At 40.9% G+C, this 27,235-nt stretch overlaps 2 protein-coding genes and 1 long non-coding RNA gene across 17 annotated transcripts in view; 1 reads left to right on the forward strand and 2 right to left on the reverse strand.

Moving 5' to 3' along the window:
- The window catches only part of ANKIB1 (ankyrin repeat and IBR domain containing 1), a 123,828-nt gene extending 122,947 nt beyond the window's left edge, over positions 1 to 881 (reverse strand). For 5 of the 8 annotated variants that reach the window (XM_084858869.1, XM_084858868.1, XM_084858865.1 and 2 more), the window contains exon 1: positions 1 to 881. The gene's annotated coding sequence lies outside the window, so the exon portion shown is untranslated. The other 3 variants (XM_084858862.1, XM_084858863.1, XM_084858864.1) reach the window with 3 other exon arrangements.
- The window catches only part of KRIT1 (KRIT1 ankyrin repeat containing), a 27,970-nt gene continuing 1,327 nt past the window's right edge, over positions 593 to 27,235 (forward strand). The window contains exons 1-16 of one of the 8 annotated variants that reach the window (XM_084858873.1): positions 593 to 731; positions 5,242 to 5,359; positions 9,386 to 9,545; positions 10,453 to 10,566; positions 12,711 to 12,840; positions 14,153 to 14,396; positions 14,493 to 14,608; positions 15,061 to 15,204; positions 16,032 to 16,188; positions 16,921 to 17,028; positions 17,565 to 17,721; positions 19,215 to 19,366; positions 20,849 to 21,015; positions 21,741 to 21,828; positions 23,045 to 23,251; positions 25,588 to 25,704. In XM_084858873.1, the coding sequence (XP_084714999.1) occupies positions 5,258 to 5,359; positions 9,386 to 9,545; positions 10,453 to 10,566; positions 12,711 to 12,840; positions 14,153 to 14,396; positions 14,493 to 14,608; positions 15,061 to 15,204; positions 16,032 to 16,188; positions 16,921 to 17,028; positions 17,565 to 17,721; positions 19,215 to 19,366; positions 20,849 to 21,015; positions 21,741 to 21,828; positions 23,045 to 23,251; positions 25,588 to 25,704 (2,163 nt within the window). In that variant the 5' untranslated portion in view covers positions 593 to 731; positions 5,242 to 5,257. Of the gene's footprint in view, positions 732 to 5,241; positions 5,360 to 8,634; positions 9,546 to 10,452; positions 10,567 to 12,710; positions 12,841 to 14,152; positions 14,397 to 14,492; positions 14,609 to 15,060; positions 15,205 to 16,031; positions 16,189 to 16,920; positions 17,029 to 17,564; positions 17,722 to 19,214; positions 19,367 to 20,848; positions 21,016 to 21,740; positions 21,829 to 23,044; positions 23,252 to 25,587; positions 25,705 to 27,235 lie in introns of those variants that run through there. The other 7 variants (XM_084858876.1, XM_084858878.1, XM_084858872.1 and 4 more) reach the window with 7 other exon arrangements.
- The window catches only part of LOC146345007 (uncharacterized), a 36,567-nt gene continuing 19,758 nt past the window's right edge, over positions 10,427 to 27,235 (reverse strand). The window contains exon 3 of the long non-coding RNA XR_014792397.1: positions 10,427 to 10,742. This is a non-coding gene — a long non-coding RNA (uncharacterized LOC146345007). The remainder of the gene's footprint in view (positions 10,743 to 27,235) is intronic.

A 27,235-nucleotide genomic window follows, 5' to 3' on the forward strand; every position in this document is an offset into this window, starting at 1 on the left:
CGGTTCCTCACAGGGTCGCTCCCCGCTTCCTCCCGGTGCCTCGTCTTCACACAGGCGGCGCTTCCATCCATCCACCCAGCGGCCGTCCTGAGGTAATTGCGGGCCCTTGCCCGTAATAACACCACTCCTCTTTTTCACCCACCCGCCCCCCACCGAGGGCACGGGGGTTAGGCGCGGCAGATGTCCCCCTCAGAAATATGGAGAAGTGCCCACTCGGAATGAGTCGGGACGAGATAATCAGGGCGGGCAGCACTCAGGCGAGCCCCCACTCGCTCGCCTCTCTCCGGCCCCTTTGTTCGGCTTCGACGGCGGAGCTCTCCCCGGTGCTTCTGTTCAGCTCGCGCACCCCCTCGGCGGCTCCCCTCAGAGAGCCTTTGTCCCCCTCGCCCCGCTCCCCTCACGGTCCCACTTCGAGCCGAAGCATCTCGTAACCAGCAGCACCGCCACCACAAGAAGAAGAAGAAGAAGCCGAAGCCCGCCGCTCGCTCCTCCGGCGGCCAACAACACAACGACGGCAACAAGCAATCAGGCCTCCGACCCGGAAACTCATCGGCAGCCGGAGCCGCACGGGAAGCGGATCTGCCGCCGGCTCAGGGCGGAGGGAAGCTGGGCGGAGCGCCGACGGAGAGAAGCTAAACCCCGGGGTGGGGCTGGACGATGCGCGGCTCCCCGTGGAGGAAGAGATCCTCAAGGCTGCGCGGTAAGAAAAGGCGAGGCTTTTCAAAGCCAAGGCACGTCGGTCTCCTTTTTCCCGCCTTTAATTCTCTCTGCCTCAGGTTACTTGCTTGCCCACTGAGGCAACTGGCCTGCGCGCACTTAACTTCGGGAGAAAGTCCCCATGAATTCAGTGGGACTCTGAGGGCGACTAACCTGAGGCATACAGTGCAACGGTAAAGAACTGTACCACTTCAGATTGCGGGTGAGGGGGTGCATGTTTGAATGCTTTCCTATGGGAGAAAACAAATTTCTCCTTGCTCGTAGAAAAATAGTATGTCCAGGAGGAGAAAGTTGAACTTACCCCTTCTTCCTGACATGCTAATTTTGTATCTGCAAGATGAGGTTATTTATTTACTTATGTGATCCCACACCTGCAACCTGAAGTGGTACAGTCTAGGGAAAGTTTTATCCCTGGAGTCTAAACAACGAAAAGTCTTGTGACACCTTAAAGACTGGGCGATTTATTGTGACGTAATTTTTTATGGACTAGAGCTTTAATCCACCAAAGCATATGCCATGAGCATATGCCTTACCACCATAAGACTCTGGTTTTGCTGCAACTCACAGGGCTACCCCTCTGGAAATTCTTACCATTGGAGCCTGATGTATTTATAAATTGGCCCTTGTTTCTGAGTTAACATGGCAGGATGGGTGGCACTGAACCATTACCAGTCTGTCCTCATAATTAAGGAAATTAAAGGGTCCTTTTTTTCTTTGCAATGCACAGCTTCCAATGGAGTTAGAACTCTATTTCAGTAACGTTTCTGAATATGGGAATAGGGTTGGTAGTTATTCTACATTAATAAATACAATAAGTAATAGTACTTTCTGTGATGCTGATTGTGGGTATTGTGACATCTGTCATACCTGCTATTAAGATGCCCAAATGATAGGATATGGTTATGCTTTCAGTGCACGCTTAACAGTGGAGCGCCATAGAATCATGGGATGGTTATTATCCCAGATTAATTAATACAGAGAACAAGGTTGTGATCTTGTGATTGTGGGAATCTGGACTGGACCTACACATTAGGTTTCTATAGTCTGCACTCCCAAGCGAGAGATTTTAAGGGTTGCCCCACTTAGGCAAGCTGTCTCCCTGTACGCCTGCAAGTATTTCTCTTGCTCACTTCTACAGTCCACCTTCCCCATTCCTACCCATCTCATAAGAGCTTAGAAAGTGGACTAGAGATACATTTAACTCATCCATGGGCCCCCAGCAGCAGCCTGACCTTTTCAGGAAGCTGGTGTTGAACACTCCCAGAGCGCAGGACATGGAATAATGGGCTCAAGTTACAGGAAGCCAGATTCCGGCTGAACATCAGGAAAACCTTCCTGACTGTTAGAGCAATATAACAATGGAACCAATTACCTAGGGAGGTAGTGGGCTCTCCCACGCTGGAGGCATTCAAGACGAAGCTGGACAGCCATCTGTAAGGGATGCTCTGACTTGGATTCCTGCATTGAGCAGGGGGTTGGACTCATAGAATCATAGAATAGTAGGGTTGGAAGGGGCCCACAAGGCCATCGAGTCCAACCCCCTGCCCAATGCAGGAATCCAAGTCAGAGCATCCCCGACAGATGGCTGTCCAGCCTCGCCTTGAACGCCTCGAGTGTGGGAGAGCCCACCACCTCCCTAGGTAATTGGTTCCATTGTCGTATTGCTCTAACAGTCAGGAAATTTTTCCTGATGTTCAGCCGGAATCTGGACTCGATGGCCTTGTAGGCCCCTTCCAACCCTACTGTTCTATGAGTCTTCTTCCTGCTACCCACGGTACATGAACCAGGCAAACCTGGGCACCCATTATCTCTGTCATCAGTACTATCACATTTGGGGTGTCTGGCTATATGGATGCCATTCTCAGATCATATGCCAGCCACCAATACTCCTAAGTTATATTCAGGATACTACTGACTTCCTGAGGAAACACTGACTATCTCCCCCAAATCACTATTCTACTACCAAGGATGTTGAGGTCCTTTACACCAACATACCCCACCAAGATGGATTACAAGTAATCAAAAATATTTTCCCTGGCAATGCTACAGCATATCTAGCCACCAAATTCTGCCATTTTGTACTTAGTCACAATTATTTCAGGTGTGGAGGACAACATATGTCTTCTGATCAGTGGTACTGCCATGGGTACTCACATGGTCCCACAGTATGCCAAGATCTTCATGGCTGACTTAGAACAATGCTTTCTTAGCTCATGTCCCCAAAAGCCTCTACCTGAGATACACTGATGACATCTTTAGTGTCTGGACTCATGGACAGGAGGCCCTGGCAAAGTTCCACTAGGACTTCAATAACTTTCACCCCACTGTCAACCCGAGCCTAGACCAGTCCATGCAAGAGGTTTGCTTTCTTGACACTACTGTGCAACTACATAATGGACATATAAGCACCACCTTATAAGAGAAATCAGTTAATGCTACACATACATACATGTATAGCTTCCACCCAAAAGACACCTCAAAACCTATTGTCTAAGCTAAGCCCTTCAGTACAACCCCATCCATTCAGACTTGTTGGACAGATGCTTACAACTTATAGATTTACGTAAGGTATTTCTCAGACTACAATACCCACCCAGTGCAGTGAGAAAACAGATAAATCAGACTGGTACCTAGAAATAATCTAGTACAGGAACGACCCAGAAAACAACAGAACACCACTTATTGTTGCCTACATTTCCCAGCTAAAACTACTCAGATGTATCATCAGGTATAACCTACAACCCATCCTGGACAATGACACTTCCCTCTCACAGGCCTTGGATGGTAGGCCTGTACTTGCTCACAGACAGCACCCCCCCCCCCGCCCAATATAGCTACTCAGCAGCAGCAACAGGCCACATAACAGAGATATAGATACAAGAACGAGACCCTGTGGCTGATCCAGATGCCAACTCTGTCCCCAGTAACATGATTACAGCACCAAATAATGTATTCCACCTGCTCCTCTTCCAGTGTGACATATGCCATCATCTGTCAGCAAAGCCCTTGTGCATTCTGCATAGGACAAAGTTATTTTACATAGGACAAACAGTCCACTGTCTAAAGAAAAGAAGAAATGGAAACAAATCTGACATCAGAAATGACAATATTCAAAACTAGTGGGAGAACATTTTAACCTCCCAGGAGGAACCATCACTAACCTTAAAGTGGACATTTGAGAGCAAAGGGACTTCAAAGGAAGATTGCATTGTGAAACTGCTGAACTGAAGTTCATCAAGAGGTTCAACTCTTTCTCCTGTGGCATGAATAAAGACAAAGCATTTTTTGTATGTGTATATCACATGAGTTAATTAGCTCACCAATGCTAATTGTCTGTGTTATCACCCAACAACTGTTGTGTGAATGGCCATTGTTAATAAGATAATGATCAGTATCTAAACTCTGCATTTCAGTATATGTACCTGTAACTTGGAATAATATCTGATGAAGTGGACTCAAGCCCATGGGACTTACGCTATAATTATTGTGTTCGTCTTGATGGTGTTGCAAAACTGCTGTTTTTTCTGCAACAGTCTAACAGTTCTGGAATCAATTTAAATGCATTATGGATTAAGAAGTCAGTAATTTTTACAACTGTCTCACCTCCATGGTTGTTAAAAATATATGTTTTAGTATATTTAGGAAGAGTATCAATAAAATACCAGTTTTAGATTTTACATTTTCATAAAATCCGTGGTAATAAAAATTAAACAGGATTCTCAGCTAGAGTGGTGAAGACAGAAGCAGAAATTAAGGGGAAGAGATTGTTTTGTCGTTGGATTGATAGTTACCAGATATAGAAGTGTTATTGTTTCTATAGAAAATGTTGCATCTTTTATGAAAATATTTAATTTTCAATCCAATCCTATACACACATAGCTGGGAGTAAGTCCCATTGAACTAAATGGGCTTACTTCTGAGTAGACATGTACTTCTAGTCTTATGAGTATCATTATTTTTCACCTTGGAAACTTAAAACCTGATAACTGAATATATCACATGACAGTTAACCTTGCTGATTACAATGCAAGTTAAGTTCCATGTAATATAATATAATCTCCCCAGCTCTGTGCACCTAGTTACCAGTCAGCTGTTGCAAACTGCAAGCATAAATGCAGAAGCTAAACACTGCTCCAGCCTCAGAAACCACACTTTTGCATGTGTGCTTCCTGATCAGCAGGGCCTATACACACACCACTCTCAGTGTGTTGGTGGGCATGTTTTGAGTATCACATTATTAGTCATTTCCTTGTAGGCTATTTTAATCTTTCCTTGTCCTTTATACAAATATATCTATGCAATGGTGTCATTAAAAACTGTTTTTGAATTTTCAGGCTGATCTTCACACTGCTCAAAACACAAATACAGATTTGCTTTGTTTATTCAAATAATGACTAGCATAATTTAAATTAGGGAAAACATATATGGCTAATGTGTTTTTTGGGGAACATGAAGCCATATCTGGTTTTTGAAAACTTGTTCTCTTCATTTAATTTTTGTTTTCTGTTTATTTTTTCCCCCCAGTAACAAATAACAAGCCATGGGAAACCCAGAAATTATAACTGAAGCTTATGTGGCTGTAATTCGTCCAAAGAATGCTGCAAGCCTGAATTCTCGTGAATATCGTGCCAAATCATATGAGGTAAAATCATGTTTATTTTTTAGGGGGGGTGAGTTGAATATGTATTAAATGGAGGGAGATTGTGTAATTATAGGCAATTATATCTACTGTGTGTTGTTTGGTTTTAATTTTTGTGAACCGCCCAGAGAGCTTCGGCTATTGGGCAGTATAGAAATGAAATAAATAAATGAAATAGATAGATAGACAGACAGACAGACAGTCCTAGATATACCCAGGGTACACTCAGGTGCAGATGGAAACTCAGGAAATACTCTGAGAACAAAGATTGCTTTACACATGGTGATTTTCTCACTGTAATATGACATCTGCATAAGAAATTGTTCCTCATCAGCCGCGTTGCAACATTGCACTTCTGGATTCTAATGCTATCCTGTGATAGGTACAAGGTGATTATCATCAAGCGAGTTGCTACTAAATATTTCCCAACTGTTTCAGCAGCTACAATATATGGTTTGATGATCCCACTGCTGCTCACTATGCCATTAATACTAATCAGAATATTAAAGGGAGAATAGATGTATAAATTTATAATTTATAAAACACCCTTCACAGTTATCCATATCTGGTATAATATTGCTGGAATTCTATTATTTATTTTATTGCTATGTGGTCACTGAAATTTTAGTCAAGTCTTTATAAGCAGGAAGTTAGCAATAAAGAATTATCATGGAGCAAATACCAGGAATGTGGCACTCACATGATAGTGCAGCCTGTTCTTTCTGTCACAGGATGTGTAATGATACCATGCCATGCCATGAAAAGGATTCTGAAAATCTGTTTAAAATTTTTGTGCTTTGTATGGGTGAGTGTTTGTGCTCACATAATATTAAATTCTAGAATAATTGCTTCTGAATGAAGATAATAGAACTGGTCTAGAGTGAATGCCTTGAAATTAGCAGTGCAAATTTGTTTGTCCAGTTTTTAATCCAGCTTTTGATCCCATTTTGGGATAGAAACTGCCTCAGTCTCCCCGTGGAACGACCTTTGCCGAGAGGCACAAAGGGAGTGTAACCCTGCTCATTCTATTGAACCTCTCAGCAGCTTTTGATACCATTGACAACAGTATCCTTCTGGATTGGCTGTCTCATTTGAGGGCACTGTTTTAGTGCCCTCCTACTTGGATGGCAGTTTCTAAAAGGTGGTGCTAGAGATTACTGCTCTGTTCCATGGCAATTATGCCACAGGGTTCTGCAGGGCTTGATTTTATCTCTCATGCTATTTAACATCTATGTGACGGCTCTGGGAAGGTTGTCTGGGAATATGAGCTGAGGTGTCAGCAATAGGCAGATGACACTTAACTTTACTCTCCTTTTCATGTAACCCAGGTAAGGCAATAGATGTGCTGAATCGGTACTTGAGCAGAGTAATGGACTGGATGAGGGCAAGTAAACTGAAGCTTAATCTAGGCAAGAGAGAGATACAGTTAATGAGTGGCTTAGCTGCTCAGTAGATGTCCTTTTTGAGGTGGAGCCAAGCCAAGGGAGCAAGCTGCCATAAGGCAAGGTCAGAAGGCAGTCCAAACTCTGAGCAGATAGGGCTCAGGCAGAGAAGAAGGTAGCCAGGCAGGGTCAATTCTAAAGGCAGATCTGAAGATAGGCCAAGCACTGGAGGAGCCAGTGTAGATTGCTAGGCAGTCAGGGGATACACAAATAGGGCCTGGAGCCAATGCAGATATATTGTTCTAGCAAATCCCTGACTGAGGCTTTTAAGGCTGAGCTCCCTGAACACCACCCAGGGCTCAGCTGAAGATCATCGGAGGTGCTCTGGAAGAGGTCTTATTCATTAAGAGAGCCTTGCTCATGAGTTGCCCTTTACTCACAAGGAACTCTGTCTTGTAAGTGGGGACTTCTTTGCCTGACCTCTCTATATTTAGATGCTGGCATTCCTGGGGGCTAGGCAGTAGCGTGACATCCACCTCCAAATCAGAAGTGGAATCCTCCACATATCAAATGGAGGTAGCCCCAATGCCATCTCCTCCCAGGGCCAGGATCTTCTTGGTCAGCCCCAGGATCCCCTGAAGCAGCCTGTTCCCTGGGGACATCTGGCTCTGGGGGCTCTAGATCCTCTGATAAGTATTCCTCCAGTGGGGGCATGAGAGTTGAATGCTGTTCAGCCTGTTCGGAGGGGCTTGCACAGTCTGGAGGTGCTCTTGAATATATCATTGAGGCATGGGTGGCCTTAGTGGCTAGGAGCACCTTTTATCAATTTTGGCTGATAAACCATCTGTGACCCTATCTGGACAGAGGTAGCCCAGCAACAGTTATCCTTGTTTGGGTGACCTCCTGTTTGGATTACTGCAATGCATTGTACATGGGCTACCTTTAAAAAATAGTTTGAAACCTTCAGTTAATCCAAAATAGAGCTGCTAGGCTACTAACTGGGACTGGTTGATACAACCATGTGCTGCCAGTGCTGCACTGGCTTCCAGTCCATTTCCAGGCCCAGTTCAAGTGTTGGTGTTGACCTTTAAAGCCCTAAATGGCTTGGGGCTAGAGTACTTAAAATAACATCTCCTCCCATGTGTACCTGCCCAGACCCTTCAGTCATCTTAGGAAGCTTTCCTCTGGGCACCCCCACCAAATGATGTTAGGAAGTCGTCTACGAGAGAAGACCTTCTCAGTTGTAGTCCCCACATGTGGAATGTCCTCTCTAAGGAAGCTCACCTGGTGCCCACACTGTTATGTTTCTGGTAGCCGGCAAATACATTCCTTTTCTCCCAGGCATTTTAGATTCTAGATTTTCCCATAGAGTGCTTGAATGACTGTTTGTAATGACTGCTGCAGCAGGTGCAGAATGCGGCTGCTCGCCTGATTAAAGGCAGCCGCTGGCGAGATCACATCACTCCGGTGCTGAAGGAGTTGCACTGGTTACCAGTTGTTTTCTGGGCCAAATTCAAGGTGTTGGTTTTGACCTTTAAAACGCTATATGGTTCTGGCCCAGCCTATCTCAAGGAGCGCCTCCAGCAACACCAGACAGGCAGCTTAACAAGAGCAACTTCGGATGGCCTTCTCTCTGTCCCATCAGCCAGGATAGCTAGGCTGGTGAGGACAAGGGAGAGGGCCTTCTCTGTGGTGGCCCCCACTCTGTGGAACTCCCTCCCTAGGGAACTCTGCCATGCCCCCTCTCTAATGAGCTTCCACCATGCACTGAAAACGTGGTTATTCAGGCAGGCATTTGGGATGGGTTAGGGTATTTTTAAATAACGTTTTAATGTATAATTTTACTGTTTTAAATTGCACTGTTGTACATCGCCCAGAGTGGCCGGGTGATCAGCCAGATGGGCGATTAAGAAAATGAATGAATGAATGAATAAATAAATAAATTTTATATTGTATATCCTGTGCTGATTATTATTGTTCTTGTGGTGTGCTGTTTTTATTCTTTTGTCATGTAATCCACCTAGAAAACTTTTTTTTGTTACTGAATGGACTAACAATATAATTAATAAATAAATGCTTTATTGTATAGCTATTTAATAAATTCAAGCCCATGTTAATTGTTAGTTGACATTCTGTTTTACACCCAAGGGTTTTAAAATACCAAAACTAAAGCAAGTGCATGAATTTGCATCAGAATAAGCATTGTGCCTTACTAACACAAAAATATTCTGTAACTGAATGTAAGTAGTCAAAGTATAATGCAACAATATTTTAGTTCAACAAAAGTTTCATAGCAGCAAATGCTTCTGCTATGCATTCAGAAAAGCACTTCCATGTAAACACATTTTAAATAATGTATTGTGTTCTTTTTGTGCTTCTAGATATTTCTTGTTACACAGGCTATTCAATACATAAATGGACTTAAATTTTGATTTAAAAACTTACATATGAGCCTAAACATTTTTGCTGACAGTATCTGCCTCTGGCATCATTATGGCATTCATGCAAAGTAAAGTGTGTGTGCATTAGTATATATCATCCTATGTACTCGACTGCAGGTCCAGCATGTATTCAGATTAAAATGTTATCCTTTCAATACAGATGTGGAACTTCGTGTTTAATTAATGTTAAATTTGATTATTACAAGATTTTGTTGCTTGAAGTTCCCATTGAAGGACATAAGAAGAAGAGAAGGAAAATGTTATTGGAAACTAAACTTCAAGGGGGCAGTGATGTAACCCAAAGCGTTTTGGATTACATACTAGAAACCACCAAACCAATTTCACCAGGAAATCAAGGTATTAAAGGTAATAATAGTTTTTTTCTGCTTGCACTGTGGTTTTTCTTGTAAACAGTCATAAATCAGGAACTCATCTCTAAAATAAAATTAAAAAATTGGACAATTATCTGCCCCCCCCCCCTTATATCCTGGCTCATAGTCATGGCACTCAACACAGCTAAAACAACAATCTTTCTTATTGTCTGAATGTTTGCTGGAATAGAAACATCTTGTTTTTGGAAGGTGAGGAGGTTCTTAGTATGGTTAAGGGAGGGGGTTCTGGAGAGAGAGCTCTCCTGCTGAGAAAGGCCTGCCTCTCTTCCCTGCTGATCTGATCTAGAGCAAACCCGCAAACATCCTGATGTATGGGGAGACTGGTACAGAAAAAGGTGCCTCCTTTGACAACCTAGACCATTTAAAGTTTAAAATCAGCATTCTGTATTGTGCCTGAAAACTAACAGGTAATAAATACAGTTGTTATAACACAGATGTAATATGTTCCCTGCCATTCACTCTTATAATCAAATAGATGGCTACCATTTGCAGTAATGGAAGCTTCAAGACAATCTTCAAAGACATCCCTATATAGATTCTGTTACAGTAACCCAGCCTACGGGTTACCAAAGTATGTGTCACAGGGGCCAGGCCATTATCAACTAAGAGGTGCCATTGCTGACACACCAATCAAAGCTGGTAAAAGACTCAGGTACTTGGTTATTCCTGGTCATAACACCCACTTGAGAATCCAGGAGTAATGACAGATTCATCAGTACTCCAACATGCATAGCTGAACCTTCAACGGGACTGTAATCCCATCCAGAACTGTAGAACCACCAACTCCCAGGCCAATCCACCTAGTTTTCAATATATTGTGTCTTAGCAAGAAAGGCAGATGATGAGGAAGAGATTAATTTCAGCTATTTAATTATCAAAAGCTTTATTGTTGTTATATACAGGGAAACGAGTTCTGTTAATGAAGACATTCCCTCTTGATGGTGAGAAGACAGGCAAGGATGCATCTCTTTTTGTTGTACCAACAGTTGTCAAAGGTAAAATTAAAATATAAAAGTTAAAGTTGCACATATTTAGAAGTCACTATAGTTTCCCTTAAAATGTACATGAATCCTGTAATCCTAATTCCATATCATTCAGTTCCATTGAGGGCTACTCCTGGAAGAAGCATCAAGAATGGAACCTCTATATCCTTTCTCACATGTTCTATGTCCTATGAAAGAAAAATATATATCAAACATCTGATACAGCACAACATTAAAATTCATAACTGTATTAGTCCATTGTTGGTTATTTAAAAAAGAAAAGATTTGGCCTTTATACTACCTCTTATTTTAAGAGCATGAATTTATGTAAATGCTCTAGCGGTATTTCCTCATTCCTTTTTTGGAATGTGGGTGTCAAGTTTAACTTACCCTTCATTTACATGTGGAATAGAGGATTTTAAAAAATTAGCATAAGCTTCCACAATTGTCTTCACAAACATTGCCTCTTGCCCTCATGAACAACATTATGTTGCCCTCATGAACAACACTGCTTTACCAGTGGAGCAGTCATCCTTTCTCCCTATCCTGACAGGAAGATTGAAGCATCTTCTAATTTCTCTATTAGAGGATGATTCAGTCTTCAAATTTGGCAGAAGAGCCAAGGCTTTTCTGAACATAAATATCTCATGCCCTTCCTTCTGATTCATGTTTGGCTGTGACTGCCCTGGAACTGGAAAAATTATCAGATGAAACATCATACAGTTGGACCACCTGTGTATCCCTTTGCAGCCATGATGTATAAATCAATGAACTAAATTGATTTTGCTCTAATAAACAGCCTTTTGTTTATGGCATAAAATAGACCTGCAATCATAATTCAATAATGAAATGTGTAGATGGACTTGCAAATTAACAAGTTATAATATGCCACTCTCAGCCATCAGAAGTACTGTAGGTGGGATCTTGGAGTCCCAAGTATGATCACATTCTGAAATTACTTGAGATCTACAGATATGCAAACCCTTTAGATTTCTTCTCCATAAAGAATTTGTGAGTGCGATTTAGATTTCAGTAGGTTGGATCCAGATTTAGTCATACCTAAGAGTAGACCATTGCAATGAATACAACTTAGACTTGACTAACATATCTCATTGATTTTAATTAATTGATTAATTTAATAATCAATTAATAGTATTGATTTTAATACTACTTCAAGTATGAGTACATCTGGATCGAGCTCAGTATTTTTAAGGCAGGAGAAATCCACCTGCCTCTATATGTCCTCCAGAATGTTAAAACAGTGCTATTTGTCCCACTTTTAGTTTAGTGGCTGAAAGTTGGATTGTCGATTTACCCAATAAGATAATAAAATCCTCAGCTAACAATAACTATTGACTTCTTCCATAGTAGGTGAATCAAGTGACCACTTATGCATTTTTGGTGATTTACCATAGCCCCTGTTGAGATCAGAGTTTTTTTCTTTAAAAATCTTGGAACTCATCTAGGGTTTGTAGATCGGCGCTAGGCATTGTTAGCAGGTACCATGGGTTGAATCCAGCATCTGCCTTCCATTGACAGAAGGATTCTGCTCATGGAAAGTGCCTCTGCCCGATTTGGGGGGATTTACCCTTCCCTCCACCACACCACAGCTCACCCTATTCAGCAGGGTCTCCCAACCCTTTGTGTAGCATTTTCTGGGGACTGGAGGGGCTGCTTTGGGGAGGAAGGGGTGAGGAAGTCACCTTCCACCAGCCCAGTTCATGCACCAAGATCTTGATCCAACCTCATATATATATAACATTTGCAGAACTGCACACATAGGAACTTTGGATGTTGTAGATCACGTACTTAAGTAACGTAACAATGTTCTCAGTGTTAATAAAACAACATAATGGGCAATTTGGATTGTTGCAGACTCATGCCTTGCCTGAGCAGGAATAGTGGGGCCATGTCCTTGAGCATGGAGAGAGAAGGGGGGCACCAACTAAAAATCAGGAAACTCTAGAATGATCTGAATGATGTTCTGTATAGGCACAGAACCCCATGTGTGTGAGTTACAGAGACCACGAAGAAGGAAAAAGTACTTGGGGGCATAGGAATACAAAAACAAAATGTAATACTATACAGCTAAAATTTTATAATGGAGTGGAAGGGATTGGTTTTTTAGGCTTTTAAAATTCTCCTTTCCTTTGTAGATAATACAAAATATACATACAGTCCTGGATGCCCAGTTTTCTACTGCTTACAAGACATCATGAGGGTCTGCAGTGAATCCAGTTCTCACTTTGCTACAGTTACAGCTAGAATGTTAATTTACTTGGATAAGTAAGGAATGTTTTAGTAGAACTACTTGACTTTTAAAAAATAAACTGAACTGACACTAAATAATTAGATATTTTAAGTTTTCTTAAGACATTATCATAATATTTCAAATAAACATCATACTTTCCCATTTGTTATTTTAAAACAAGCCCAAGTGGCTTATGATTTTGTTTGTCATCAAGAGTTTTGCTATATTTGGCTGCAATCCTGTATCAGCTTACTTGACAGTAAGCCCCACTGAACTCAATGGGACTTACTTCTGAGCAGACATGAATAAATTTCCTGAGTTTACAAGCATCCAGAAATACTTAGATGTATCCTTAAATAATTGTTATACCATAGCAAGCTATTTTTACAGAGGGTGTTTTATAAATAAGTAATTTCTGTAGTACAGTGATATTATTTTAATTGAATAATGTTACATGGAAATATGCAGGACTTTAACCTCCATTTTCTGTCAGCAAAGAGAACTTAATTCATTTTCACAATTTGCAGCACTTAATATTCAGATTTTCAAAGTATTAAGGTCTATCAAGAACAGTGTGCATTATGAAGTCTTATAGTCAGTAAAGCTGAATTTTTAGCCTCTTATGCATTAAACTTGCAGTTTTAAAGCCTGAATTATGCATAGAGGGCTCACAAATCAGACCATCAAGAGTGCAGTGGTTTCCCATTCTTTTTCTATGTACAAATTTCTTCCACACACTTCATAGCATTTTTCATTGTGCTTACCAGTTGCTTTGGTCCTTGTTGAAGGGAATGAGAAAATCTCAGACTCCCAGCACATGAAATTCCTTGCACAGAATTGGGCCCGCTAATCCATCAAAGATTAAATGTGACCAAGTCCTAGTGGAAACAGTAGGATCCCAAGGCATAGTCTGAAGACACATGAGGTAGCACCTTGCTGAAGCTAAGCAGGTTTGGGTCTGGTCAGTGCTTGGAGGTGAGACTACCTGGGAACCACATGTAGTCACCTCGAGTTCCATGATGGAAGAAAGGTGGGATATAAATATAATAAATAAATAAATAAATACTCATGACTAACTTATTTAATTAGTTCAGAGGGACTTACAACCCAGTGTTTAGATAGGAGCAAACCCCAATAAGTTTAATTGGGCTTAACCTTAAATAAATGACTGTGTATAGGATAGTATCCTTTTTACTAACTTTAGCTGGATCAAGGCCAAAATGTTTTATATTCTGATCCTAAGCATTTGTCCTAGTGTATATAATGTTACATTATGATATGCTAATTAATTGCTAAACTCCAATAACATGAACAGTGCTATTGAGCCTTGTCCATTCTATTCTGCAGATGGTTAGAAGAACGGCATTCACAGTCACATTCAATCCCAGCTTTATTCAGGCCATCTCCCTTAGAGCGGATTAAAACAAATGTCACAAACCCTGCATATGCTGTTGAACCTGGGCAGACAGAGAGCTCTCTTCACATGGGATATACTGCATTAGAAATCAAAAGTAAAATGCTGGCACTTGAGAAGGCAGACATATGCATCTACAACCCTTTATTTGGCTCCGATCTTCAGTACACCAATAGGGTAAGAGGAGAGAATTATGAATGGATATCAGAGTTAGATTTTAATATCCCTTAGTGTGCACTTTGAGCCAAATATTTTATTACATGATATTTCCAGGTTGACAAAGTGGTTATAAATCCGTATTTTGGACTTGGAGCCCCAGACTATTCAAAAATACAGATTCCAAAACGTGAAAAGTGGCAACGCAGCATGAGCAGTGTCATGGAAGACAAGTACTGTAGTTTTTTTTGTTATTCATTTGTATTTGTATTTTTTTTAACTTCCTTGTTCCATTTGCTCTCTGAGGCCCAGATACATTTTAAAGATTTTATTTACTTACTTCTTTTTTTTTTTTTTTACAAAATCAGGCCACCGTTCAGCTTTATTTATTTCTTTATTTTGTTGTTCCCAGAGTGGCTAAAGCTCTTATGTACCTTGGGTGAGGGGAAAGTGGCTATAACCACAGTCAAAGCTGTGAACAGCCTTTTAACTTCCCCCTCAGTGCAATAGGTCTGTGAAGTACAGAATAGGCTTAAAGTTCAGTTTGTTCAAGTGCATTATTGGAAAGGAAGAGAGCGCATTTACTATCTTGCACATGTCACTAGAACCTTATCTTCAGGATGCTTTCAATGGGGCAGTTGTATAAGATGTTAAAATACTGTATCTTCTTGCATTTTTTCCCTAGAGAACGTCAGTGGGTTGATGATTTTCCTCTTCATCGTAGTGCTTGTGAAGGCGATTCTGAATTATTGAGTCAACTTCTAGATGAAAACTTTTCAGTTAACCAGCTGGACAGTGACCACTGGGCACCTATCCATTATGCATGTTGGTGAGTGCAGTAACTTTGCAAATGACCTTTAAAAATGGGGATTGTTCATAATTAAAATTATCCATGTATATAAAACCCTGCTTTCAGATTTCAGTCATACTCTAGTATGGCCAAGAAATAGACTGTAGGATGCAATCTAGGACAAACATGGGAAAGAGCACAATCTCAAGCACACTTTAGATGCTGGGATCACCAGGAGCAGGTTTCACCCGCTCCGAAATGAAATGCAGTTATTTACTTTCTTCCATATAAATAAATGGCTGCCAATCTATGTGGATTAACAGTATTCAACTTGAAGAAAACTTTGCAATGTGGGCAAAGCCCACCTTTAATTTCTCATAGTACTGGGATCCCCAGCATGGTGTCAATGGGAATCATTGTGCCAGCAGGCTCCTCCCTTCACATCCACCAGGCTCCCTGTCCCTCCTAATGTTTTTTTAAATAGTTGTTTTACTCTTTTTTTTTAACTGGGAGGCTGGCATGCTACAAAGCAAAGCACCAGTATCCAGGGATATCTTTATTTTCAATGGGGTCCAGATACATTCTTAGAAAATAAAAATCATGGGTAGCTGCAGCCCTGTGCTTTAGTCTGAGGCATGCCCAGCCTTCCCAGAAAAAAAAAAGGTATGCTGGTGGGTGGTAGGGAGTATCCTAGAGGTGTGTGGGGGGGGGGTTTGTGGGGGATGCATTTATTCAAGAAAGCTGTTAGTTTTGCAGTCACTTGTCCTGAACTAAAATTATTTAACAAGTTTCATTTCTTTCATGTATATATGGAAACTATTTCATAAACCATATGAAATCTTATCTTGTGTTTGCTCTCTGCATAGGTATGGAAAAGTTGAAGCCACTGGAATGCTGTTAGAGAAAGGAAAGTGCAATCCAAACCTGCTGAATGGACAGCTTAGCTCTCCTCTTCATTTTGCTTCTGGGGGAGGGCATGCTGATATTGTTCAGATTCTCCTAAACCATCCAGAAATTGACAGAGTAAGATGCCGTTATAATTGCAATCTTGGTTTCTTATACAGTTAAATTCTGCCTTTGAACATGCCTTATACCTCCAGTTGCACAACATAAAAAATAAGGTCCTTCTTGATATCACTGTGAACAGTGACAGCATTGCAAAAAAGAAGCACAACAGAAACTACTTCAAAGAAGAAGCAATTCCTATTGCAGTGGTTGAGACCTACTACTGTTTTTTTTTTTTTTTACTAGCAATGACTGGCACTATGATTAGCATTTTGAACAGTACTCTGATTGCAAGGGATGCACTCCAGTTCAGAGCACTGATCACCCACAAAACACTATAAGTGGAAGTGCTCTTAAACGTTAATTTCCTAATTAATGGGCATGATTCAGGGTTTTTGGGGTTTTTTTTGCTGAGTTAGGAAAGCACAGCCCAAAAGTGGAGACTGCCATCTGCCACTGAAAAGTGAAGAATGTTTTCCAAGAAGGGGAGGGTGGATGTTGCATACTTGCCAGATGGGCTGTAGCTGAGTGGTAGAGCACATGCTTTGTATGCAAAAGGCCCGAGGTACAATCCTTGACATATCCACATAGGGCTGGAAAGGACGTCTATTTGAAATCCTCCAGAACTGCTGCCTGTCAGCATAAGCAATACTGAGCTAGATGGACTAAAGATCTGACTCAGTATTAGTCAGGCTCCTGTGTTGTATTTAGAAAACTATATGTCCTAAGTTGTCTTATTTCTATTTGTAGCATATTACTGATCAACAAGGAAGAACTCCTCTGAATGTCTGCGAAGAGAACAAACAAAACGAGTGGGAAAAAACAGCTAATTTACTGAAAGAGGCCATGAATAAACAAGTATGCATTAACCTTTCAGATATTTCAATGACCATATTTTTACAATTTAGAAAGGTATTAAAAAGCAAAGAATTAAAAAGCAAGCATTAATCTCATGTGTAGTGACTATAATTTAAGTGCTTGATTCTATGGCAAGGCCATAAATGTATGATGTCATCAATTAGATTTTATCGTTCTCATTTTAATCTAATTTCTGATCCATCATGACCTTCTGAAATATTCTGTTTTCTTCTCAGAGTTATTTTAATGGGTGTCCTACAGGAAACAAGATTTTGCGCAGTAGAACTGGAAACAGTGTAAATGTCTAGATTCCAGTTCAGGATTCTATCTGAATATGCTTTCCTTTTTCTTTTTAACATGAGCCTGTCCTGTTGTTAGTTCATGAGATCTGTGATCTTGAACTGCACTACAGGGGTGCTTAAGAGATCAGTCCTTACACCTTCCCCAGTTGGAGAGGGGCAGGCCACAAATTTTGACTTGCTTATTACCAAGACCAGGCAATCCTTGTGGACCCCTACTTTCAATATTTTCTATAGTATGAAAAAGTGCGAATTTACCGAATGGATGGGTCATACCGCTCTGTGGAGTTGAAGCATGGAAACAACACTAGTGTGCAACAGATAATGGAAGGAATGCGTCTTTCTCAAGAAACACAGCAGTACTTCACTATTTGGATCTGTTCTGAAAACCTTAGTAAGTAATTAAAAACCTCATACCTTAAGATTGTTTTATTTTTTGGAAGATGAATACACCTAAAGAAGTATATTTCTACCATTTTCTTTTGGCACCTTTATTACTGTTTCTTCAGCCGGAGGAACTGTCACTTAAGAGAACCTTCTTTTAAGAGGTAACTGGACAAAGGTACTTGTTCCTGTGAATGCATTTAGGCCCAACTTATCCCCATCTCCCCAGTAACATGTAGTTGAAAAACCACATGATGTGAGGAAACCATGATCATGTTTCCCCATCTCCACTCAGTTTCATTGACTGCCACTTGTGGGAACAGGGAAATCTTCATTTGATCACATCACATTTTTTTTCATATATATATTACTGAGGAGATGAAGGTTAGACATTCCCACACAATTTCCCCATAACACGTATTTTGGACATTCAACTTGGCCTGGGGAGATTTTGATTCAAGTACCTCTACCACAGACATACTCTGAGAATTTGTGGGAAAAGCTGTTATTTCTGTCAAATGGGAATACTAACCTGCTCAGCCCTGTTGTGAGTGCAAAACACTTACAAAATTTCATGTTAGAAGTGCTATATTAATTATTCAAAAGGGGGCGGGGGAGATGTGGATTTGAATCCTTATTAAGTTATGGAAGCACTGAAAACTGAAATGGGACCAGCTTTATTGGCATTGCTTTCAAGGGGAGAGGAAGAGCTGGAGCTTCTAGAAAATCACTGTAATTGTATTGCACACAGAGTATTTAGGATTTAGATTTAAATCTGAAAATAATTTTTGAACATATTCAATATACATGCATGGAATTTTTGAAATGTTGCTTTTATCTTCCAATAAAATAAGTGGAACACCGGAAAATTGCAGACAGACTATCACTAATGTGAAATTTCTGTCTTTGGACAGCATTATTACTGTGGCAGTCTGTTCAGGTTAGGAGGTATCTGGATGGCCTCTCTTTCTATCGCTTCACAACAGATGGTCCAGTCTTCTTTTAAGATGGGTAGGAGGAGATATCAAACACAGTGCATTGCTTGATATGTCTAATGCCTTTCCTTAGATTTTGAAGTGATTGGGAGCTCCTTATTGGCATTTTAAATCTGCAGTCCCACTTACCTAGGAGTAACCTCTGTTGAACACAGTGGGACATACACCTGAGTAGGTAGACAGACAGACATATATGATTGTGCTGTTAGTGTCTATTTCTTTCAAGCCAAAAACCTGTTAAAAAGCTAACTTCGTGCTTTTAGTTCTCCATTTTTAGGATAGTTGTAAAGTGCCCTACATAGCCTTACTTTTTCATGAGTAGGGTGGATATTGGTAATACCATACAGATTCACAAAATTATCATTATGTGTATATTTATGAGATTTAGCTTTTAAAAATCACCCTTTCTACCAATTAAACTCTGTATGGTACAGCATTCACACATACTTGATATGTATCATGTTGTCTTTTTTGCATTTATTTAAAATAAAGAGCTGTTGTTGGATAGGTCTCCAGCTGAAGCCATATCACAAGCCTCTGCAGCATGTGCGTGACTGGCCTGAAATACTCAATGAATTGACAAACCTGGATCCTCAAAGGGAAACTCCCCAGCTTTTCCTGAGGAGGGATGTGAGACTTCCCCTAGATGTTGAAAAAAAGGTTGGCATTATATGTTCTACTATCAAACAGAGGTTCAAAACCAGCATCTGTAATCATAGGCCAGTATAATAATTCTATTATAATATTGTACTGAGTTCTCCAGAAATTGCTTTAAGAATTCATTTTCCAGGTGATCTCTAAAAATGGATGCAATAACTTCTTAGAATAAAAGTATCATATGAAGGTAGAACATACTAGAACTTTTTTTCCCATGTAGGACACAACGGAATTCAAAGAAGACCCTAGGAAAAGACAGTACTGAAATTAGTGGCTACTAATGCTGTTCGCTAATTAAATATTTTAAAGGTGCATTCCTATGCATATTTAGATGGAAAAACTCCCACAATTCCCAGCATTCCCCAGCCAGCCATGGGAATTGTAGGAGCTTATTTCCATCTAAACATGCATAGGATTGTGCCCTTAGTCTTGTCTTAGAGTGCCCTGACTCTTAACAAATAATCATTTTTTTGTACTTTCACCTCTTCAGTTCCCTGTTCAGATCCAAGGGGTGTTAAGTTCCTTCCCCTTTAAAAACTGTGACTTTCACAACTTATGGTTTTTATATAGTTACATTTATGAAGAAATAATTTATTTTTAAATCAATGTACATACTGCTGGCTTCAATGAAGGTGTGTGAAACATATCAGAGCAAACATGGCTCAAAGATAATTTATTAGTATCATGGAAGATCTAGATTTAAAAGATGTATCTCCTTTAACGCTGCTGTCACACTTCAGTTACCTGTGATTGTTGTTATTAAAAGGAAGGCCATAATAGTTTCACTCTGAAAAGTGAATTAGATTTCTAAAACTGGAAGAAGAATCTTACCCTTAACAGTGCAATTCTGAGGATGTCTACTAAAAAGTAAATCCTACTGAGTTCTGTAGACTGACTTCCAGGGAAGTGTGTAGAGGATTGCAGCCTCAGGGTTTTTCTCCATCAAAATTTGGTGCATGAAAAACCAGGTGGGTATGTCTGTGCAATTGTGAGGCCTTTAAGAATTCTGATTCCAGAAGTCTTTTGTTGTTATTTATCCCATTCAGTTAATCAGCCCTAATAATAATAGAAAGACAATTGTTTTTTAGTTTTTTGTTTACTAATCATGGATAGAAATATGAGCCTTTTATTATTTATCAGTAAAAATGTTCATGGTTTACCTTGGACAGATTCAAATGGTTAGTATTGGTGATAATGTGAGGTAACTGGGGCTAAGCAATGGGTTTTAGTATTTTTCATGTTCAAGCATTTTAATATGATTTTAAAATTTATTGTTGTTTTAAATAATTGCTAACTGCCCTGAGCCTTACAGATGGAGTAAGCTTGAAATTTAGATAAATAATGCACTGATTTGCTATCAAGCACAACGAACATGGTTTGTGTATTTCAAAGGAAAATTTAACACCTCAATTTTGTCATCTAACTATAGTATTAATGATGGTATATTTTTAATACAAATAAAAATATTATTTGCTATGTTTACAGATTGAGGATCCACTGGCTATTCTTATCCTATTTGATGAGGCCAGATACAATTTGCTGAAGGGTTTCTATACCTCACCTGATGCCAAGCTGATAACACTTGCAAGTCTGCTGCTGCAAATAGTCTATGGAAATTATGAAAGCAAAAAACACAAGCAGGGCTTCCTAAAGTGAGTGTATTTTAGTTATTGATATTCAGTTTGCTTTAAAAATGAAAGTATTCAGAAAAGACTCTGCAAAAGTGTATTTTGTGTTTGGGGCTGTTGCTGATTGTGAGAAGTACAGTCAAAGCTGACTTTGACTAATATCAAAGCTGATATTAGTTCAGTAACCACTTGATAAGCAAGATGGATTATCACATACTGTACTATGCATGTAGCCTCTCTCTCTCTGCACATATGGCCCCTGTTCAAACATCACGCTAAGCCATGATAGTTAGGAGTTTTGAACTAACCATGTTGGCTTAGCATGATGTCTAAACAGGCATCTATCCCAACTAGGGTGGTTTATTAACCACTGACTAACTGCATTCACTAACCACTTGCTGCAAGATTATTAGAGCTCCACGGCAAGAGCAGCCAAAGAAGGAGTAGCCACTGAGCACCAAAATGGCTGACAGCACCAAGCACCAAAATGGCTGACAGCACAAAGGCTGTTGGGATGCATGGCCATCCATCTGGAGGACTGCAGATTCCTACAGGAGAGAGGGTGGTTAGAGAATAGTTAGTCTGTGGAACATGGTTACCTCCACGTGTGGCAGTAGCAATCGCAGTGGTTAATGGTAACTACCATGGACCATGGTTAGCCTAACCACCCTTCCCCAATATGCCTCAGAACAGGGCCTATGTCTGTTAAGTTTTGTAAAAATAGTTAAATGTTTGACTTTTATTTCCAGTGAAGAAAACTTAAGATCTGTAGTACCAGTCACCAAATTAAAAAGTAAGGCACCCCACTGGACAAACCGAATACTTCATGAGTATAAGGTAAGGCATTTTAACAGCAACATAATTTCCGGAAACCTAATCCTTAAAAATGTCATTAATTTTCTGGAAATATTAACTCAACAAAAATATAATGCAGACAGAATCGTCTAAATGCTGATTGTTGAGTCACTGATATTAGTGTATAATTTGTTTTTAAAGATAAGAGATTGAAAGTATATTTTGCCTTGAAACAGGGTATCCTTGGCAGTTGTACTGAATTTAAGTTATTTTAAAACAAAATTGAGTGCCACACTTGGAAGACTGTGTACTGTTCAGGCTGGACATAACAAAAAGGTTATTGTAGAACTGGAAAAGGTGCAGAAAAGGGCAACCACAATTATCAGGGGGCTGGATCAACTCCCCTGGGATGAAAGGTTACAAAGTCTGGGGCATTTTAGTTTAGTTTAGGAAAAAGGTGGGGGGATAGGCTTAGGGATATAGGATAGAGGTTAGTAAATTATGTATGGTGTCGAGAAGGTAGAGAAGACATTTTTCTCCGAGAATGTTCTGTCCCAGTCTTATAATTCTAGAACCCAGGATCATCCAGCGAAACTGAACGGTGGGAGATCCAGGACAGATAATAGGAAGTTCTACTTCACACAGTGCATAGTTAACCTATGGATTTGCTATCACAAGATGTGGTAATGGCTACAAGTTTAAATGGCTTTAAATGGGATTAGACAAATTCTTGGGAGGATTAGGCTATTAATGGCTACTGGTTATGATGTTACCTCTAGGATCAGGGACACTGTGCATCCGAATACCAGTTGCTGGGAAACAACTGTGGGAGAGGACTATTGCCCTCATGTCCTTTTTGTAGGCTTCCCATAGGCATCTGTTAGGCCACGGTGGGAAACAGAATGATAGACTAGATAGGCCTTGGTTTAGCTTCAGCAGGGCTTTTCTTGCATTCTTACTGCAAATGTATTGAGATAAGTCAACATCTTTTGTTTTATCTTTGGACTTAGGCACAATTTATGCTGCTGAAAATTTAACGTCATGATCCATTTATTCTTGCTTTAATTCTATTAACATCAATAGTACAACTCATATCTGTTCTGAATTTCTTATAATTTTGTATGTATTTCTATAAAATGCATAACATCACAACGTCCTTAAGCAATGTATGCCTGTCATTTTATCCTGCCGAAAGAAACTCCATCCAAATGGAAGTTAAAACTGTATCTTCTGTTGAAATGTCAACTTGTATTTCCAGAATCTCAGTACTAGTGAGGGTGTGAGTAAAGAGATGCATCACCTGCAGCGCATGTTTTTGCAGAACTGCTGGGAGATTCCTACCTACGGAGCTGCTTTTTTCACAGGACAGGTATTCACAAAGGCAAGCTCAAGTAATCATAAAGTCATCCGAGTGTATGTAGGCATAAATGTCAAAGGATTGCATCTTCTCAATATGGAAACAAAGGTATGTTCGCTTTTTTATTTATTTATTTATTATTAAATTTATTAATCGCCCATCTGGCTGGTCACCCAGCCACTCTGGGCGATATACAACATACAATAAAAACAGTTTAAAACAATAAAATTCTACAATAAAAACATTTTCTAAAATACCCTAACCCACCCCAAATGCCTGCCTGAACAACAACGTTTTTAATGCACGACGGAAGCTCATTAAAGAGGGGGCATGACGGAGTTCCCTAGGGAGGGAGTTCCACAGAGTGGGGGCCACCACAGAAAAGGCCCTCTCCCTCGTCCCCACCAGTCTAGCTGTCCTGGCTGATGGGACAGAGAGAAGGCCATCCGAGGCTGATCTTGTTAAGCGGCCTGTCTGGTGCTGCTGGAGGCGCTCCTTAAGATAGGCTGGGCCGGAACCATATAGGGTTTTAAAGGTCAAAACCAACACCTTGAATTTGGCCCGGAAAACAACTGGTAACCAGTGCAACTCCTTCAGCACTGGAGTGATGTGGTCTCGCCGGAGGCTGCCTTTAATCAGGCGAGCTGCCGCGTTCTGTACCAGCTGCAGTTTCCGAACCGTCTTCAAGGATAACCCCACGTAGAGCGCATTACAGTAGTCTAAACGAGAGGAGACCAGGGCATGTACTACCGATGGGAGCAGATGGTCGGGAAGGAAGGGGCGCAGCCGCCGTATCAGATGGAGTTGATACAGCGCTGTCCGGCTCACAGCTGACACCTGAGCCTCCATGGAAGTGTTCCTCCCAGAACACCCCAAACTGCATTTTAGCTTCCCTAAGTTTGGCCTAAAAATTACTGAGGTCCAGTTTGCATACAACAGTAACCCAAGTTGCATTTTAAACTCTAGGTTACTGTGAATGAGCCAGTGTGCTCGTTCACACAGCTCAATCGTTCCTGCTTAGCTCCTCCTGCCAGTGGGAGTAGCTAAACCACCCAGGGATACTCCCGTCCTTGGATTCAAAGGTACTCCATCCCTGCATGACATTCAAACCTGGAACTCTGGCTTGTCTCTCCTCCAACAAGCAAGAGGAGGAGTTGGAACCCAGAGTTGGAACCCAGGGTTTGTTCCTGTGTGTTATGTGTGAGAATGGGTGTGATGTGTGAATGTATATGAATGCATCTTTGTGTATGAGAGAGAGAGGGATGGCCGTGCTCACTTTAGCTTTTACGCCTCCCACGTTTTGCAGAGCAGGACAACTGTCTCTGGCATGTAGTTCCGGGGACGTTCACTGGAAAGGAACGTGGCCCTTGTGGGGGAAAGAGGTTTCCCACTCCTGATTTAGGTGTCCACAATTAGTGTTTCCAGCAGGGTTGATTTGATTTAAATCAAATTTATTTAAATCATGATTTAAATCGCTTCTCTGAAGAATCCAATTTTAATTATTTAAATCACAGTTTAAATTAATAGTGAGGAAGATTCTGTTTAATCATCATTTTAGTAGAAGTACAGTATTGTTTAATAGAACCTTAATACATATTCAGAGCTGTAGGTTTCATTAGAAGGTAGGTACACAGTGGAGGGTACATGTAGCAGAAGTTTCCTCAGGAGTCAGGACTGCGTTAATATGTTCTATTCACTTTCGGTTTCACTTTCTATCCCCCTCCCATATCCCTTGCATTTATATCCAGACTCCTCCTCCTCGTTCAGATGTATTCCATCTCCCCAAATTCTCTATTCATTGACCTTCTCTATCTTTGCACTTACAGAGAGGCAAGGCCGAGAGAGAGAGAGAGAGAGAGAAAGAGGGCGAGCGAGCGGAGGGGGGAGGGGATGCACTTCTGTACGCCACCTGCAGTGCAGAATAGGATTGGTCAGGTTATCTCCCATCTCCATAAAATGCTGTTAACATATTCATAGAATATAATTCGAACTTGTATAATTAGTATTCATGATATCTTTGACATAGGCTGTTTTTACTAATTGTTTTAAGAAAAAATTGAAATCTGCTTTCAATTTTAAAAATCCAATTTAAAATTTAAAAATCTGTTTTTTGTTTGTTTAAATCATTAATTTTTTTATTAACCCTGGTTTCCAGGGCAGGGAGGAGATTTAGATGCAGCATAACTGGACTTTAAACAGACTATGCCATGTTTGGCCCCTCTTACCCACCAGAGCAGCTCTGCTGGCTGAGCATCAGGTTAGCAGGTGAAGGAAGATCTGCCAGGTGTGGGCATAGCCCAGGGAAAAGCACTTTATGCCAGCAGCGCAGGTGCTCCATCGCATGCTTATCCCCTCCAGCTGGAAGGAATTCAAGTTGGGATGGCACTGTTGGTGACAATTTAGCAATTATATTGGATTTTAAGTTTGTTTCTTTTATTCTACAGGCTTTGCTCATAAGTTTAAAATATGGTTGCTTTATGTGGCAGCTGGGAGATGGAGATACGTGCTTTCAGATACATAGTCTGGAAAACAAAATGAGCTTTATAGTCCATACCAAGCAGGTAAGCCAGCCAACAAGCAGTTTTTAGAGCAGATCACAGTTGCTGTGTAGTCTCAGAGAATAAGACAGAGAAGGTAATACCGTTGACTAGACTAATGGTTGTTACAGTAATGTAAGGGTACTTATGGATTCTGCACAGCTTAACAGCTTGATCAGGCAGACGAACAGATAACACTGTTCTTGGCTAGAATCTGCCAAAGAGCCCTAGGTTCTGTGCTTAGAATGGTTTATACAAACTTAAGTCTGCACACATAGATTCATTTTGCAGAGCTTATGCTGATTATAAAACCACCCTTGGAGCCTCTCAGTCCAGAGGACAGGATATGAATATTTAAATAAATAAACAAACGATCTGGTCAGTTTACAGGATTCTGAAATGTAAGACTATGAAAGTTTAAAATTCACAGAACACTCAGTATCAGTCAAGATGCAAAAAACAGCTTCTAGATAATTTGGCATTGAATAGGAAGGAAGTTTCTGATGTTGTTGATAGTGGTACCCCAGCTCACCTGCTGGAGTTGAAAGAATCCAGGGAGGAAGGCCAGCATAAGACAGCAGATGGCACAAGCTGCTCTTCCAGGCCATCACCGCAAATCTAGGGTGGAGCTGCTGTGGCAGCCCCCAAGGTGGGCTGGTTTATGAGCCCTTACCTGAAGGTTCCTTAACCTGACCCATGGGGGTATGCAGAGAACCCTTAATTATCTCTCCCCAGTACGTGAGCTAGTTGTGACCTAGGAAGGCATTGGGAATACAAGGATAAACAAGGATAAAATGGAGAGGAGCGAGACTATGTAAGGCACCTTGGGTCCCTTGGAGAGGAAAAGAAGGCAGGATATAAATGTAATAATAAAATACAAATAAAAAGTTCCAATCAGAAATGTTTGGTCTGAGGATGGCAAAAAAAAAAAAAACCAACCAGCTACATCAGTTGGTCATACTACTTGGTGGCTAACATACCGTCCTTAGCAAATAAAGAACAGTCATAACGTAATAAACACCGTTGGATGGCAGGGCAGGCAAGGACACAGGGCTGATTCTGGGTTGGGCCCCTTTTTATTCCCCTGGAGCAGACCAGAAAGGAGAAGTCTCACTAGCCAACTGAAAAGTTAAGATGAGTAACTGAAGGGAAACCAATTTATGCTCTCATTTCAGTGGACATGCATCTTCAACACTATCAGTTGGTCATCTCCCATTGGACATGATTTGGACCAATTTTGTTTTTAAAAAGCCCCAGAATGGAGGGAGCAATCCTATGCGGATCAATGGTCACCTCCGAGCCCAGGGGCAACCGCCTATCCAGTGCAGGATGGGAGAAGTGGTGAGGAGCGGATGTCCTCCGCACTCCCGCCACCCTGCTTTCACAGCTAGACAGCTGATTTCAGCTGTCTAGCTGCGGGACCTCGGAACATGGGAAGGGGTGGCTGGATGACACATAGGATGTGTCGTACCGGAACTTCTGAGCTCCCTGCCTCAGCCCGCCCCTGGGAATGCTCCGTTTCCCCCGCTCCATGCTGCTTTTCTGAGCACGAAGC

The sequence above is a fragment of the Heloderma suspectum genome, chromosome 5, assembly GCF_057233095.1.
Source record: "Heloderma suspectum isolate Gila_16-S chromosome 5, 16-S_ref, whole genome shotgun sequence".
Classification (NCBI taxonomy): domain Eukaryota; kingdom Metazoa; phylum Chordata; class Lepidosauria; order Squamata; family Helodermatidae; genus Heloderma; species Heloderma suspectum.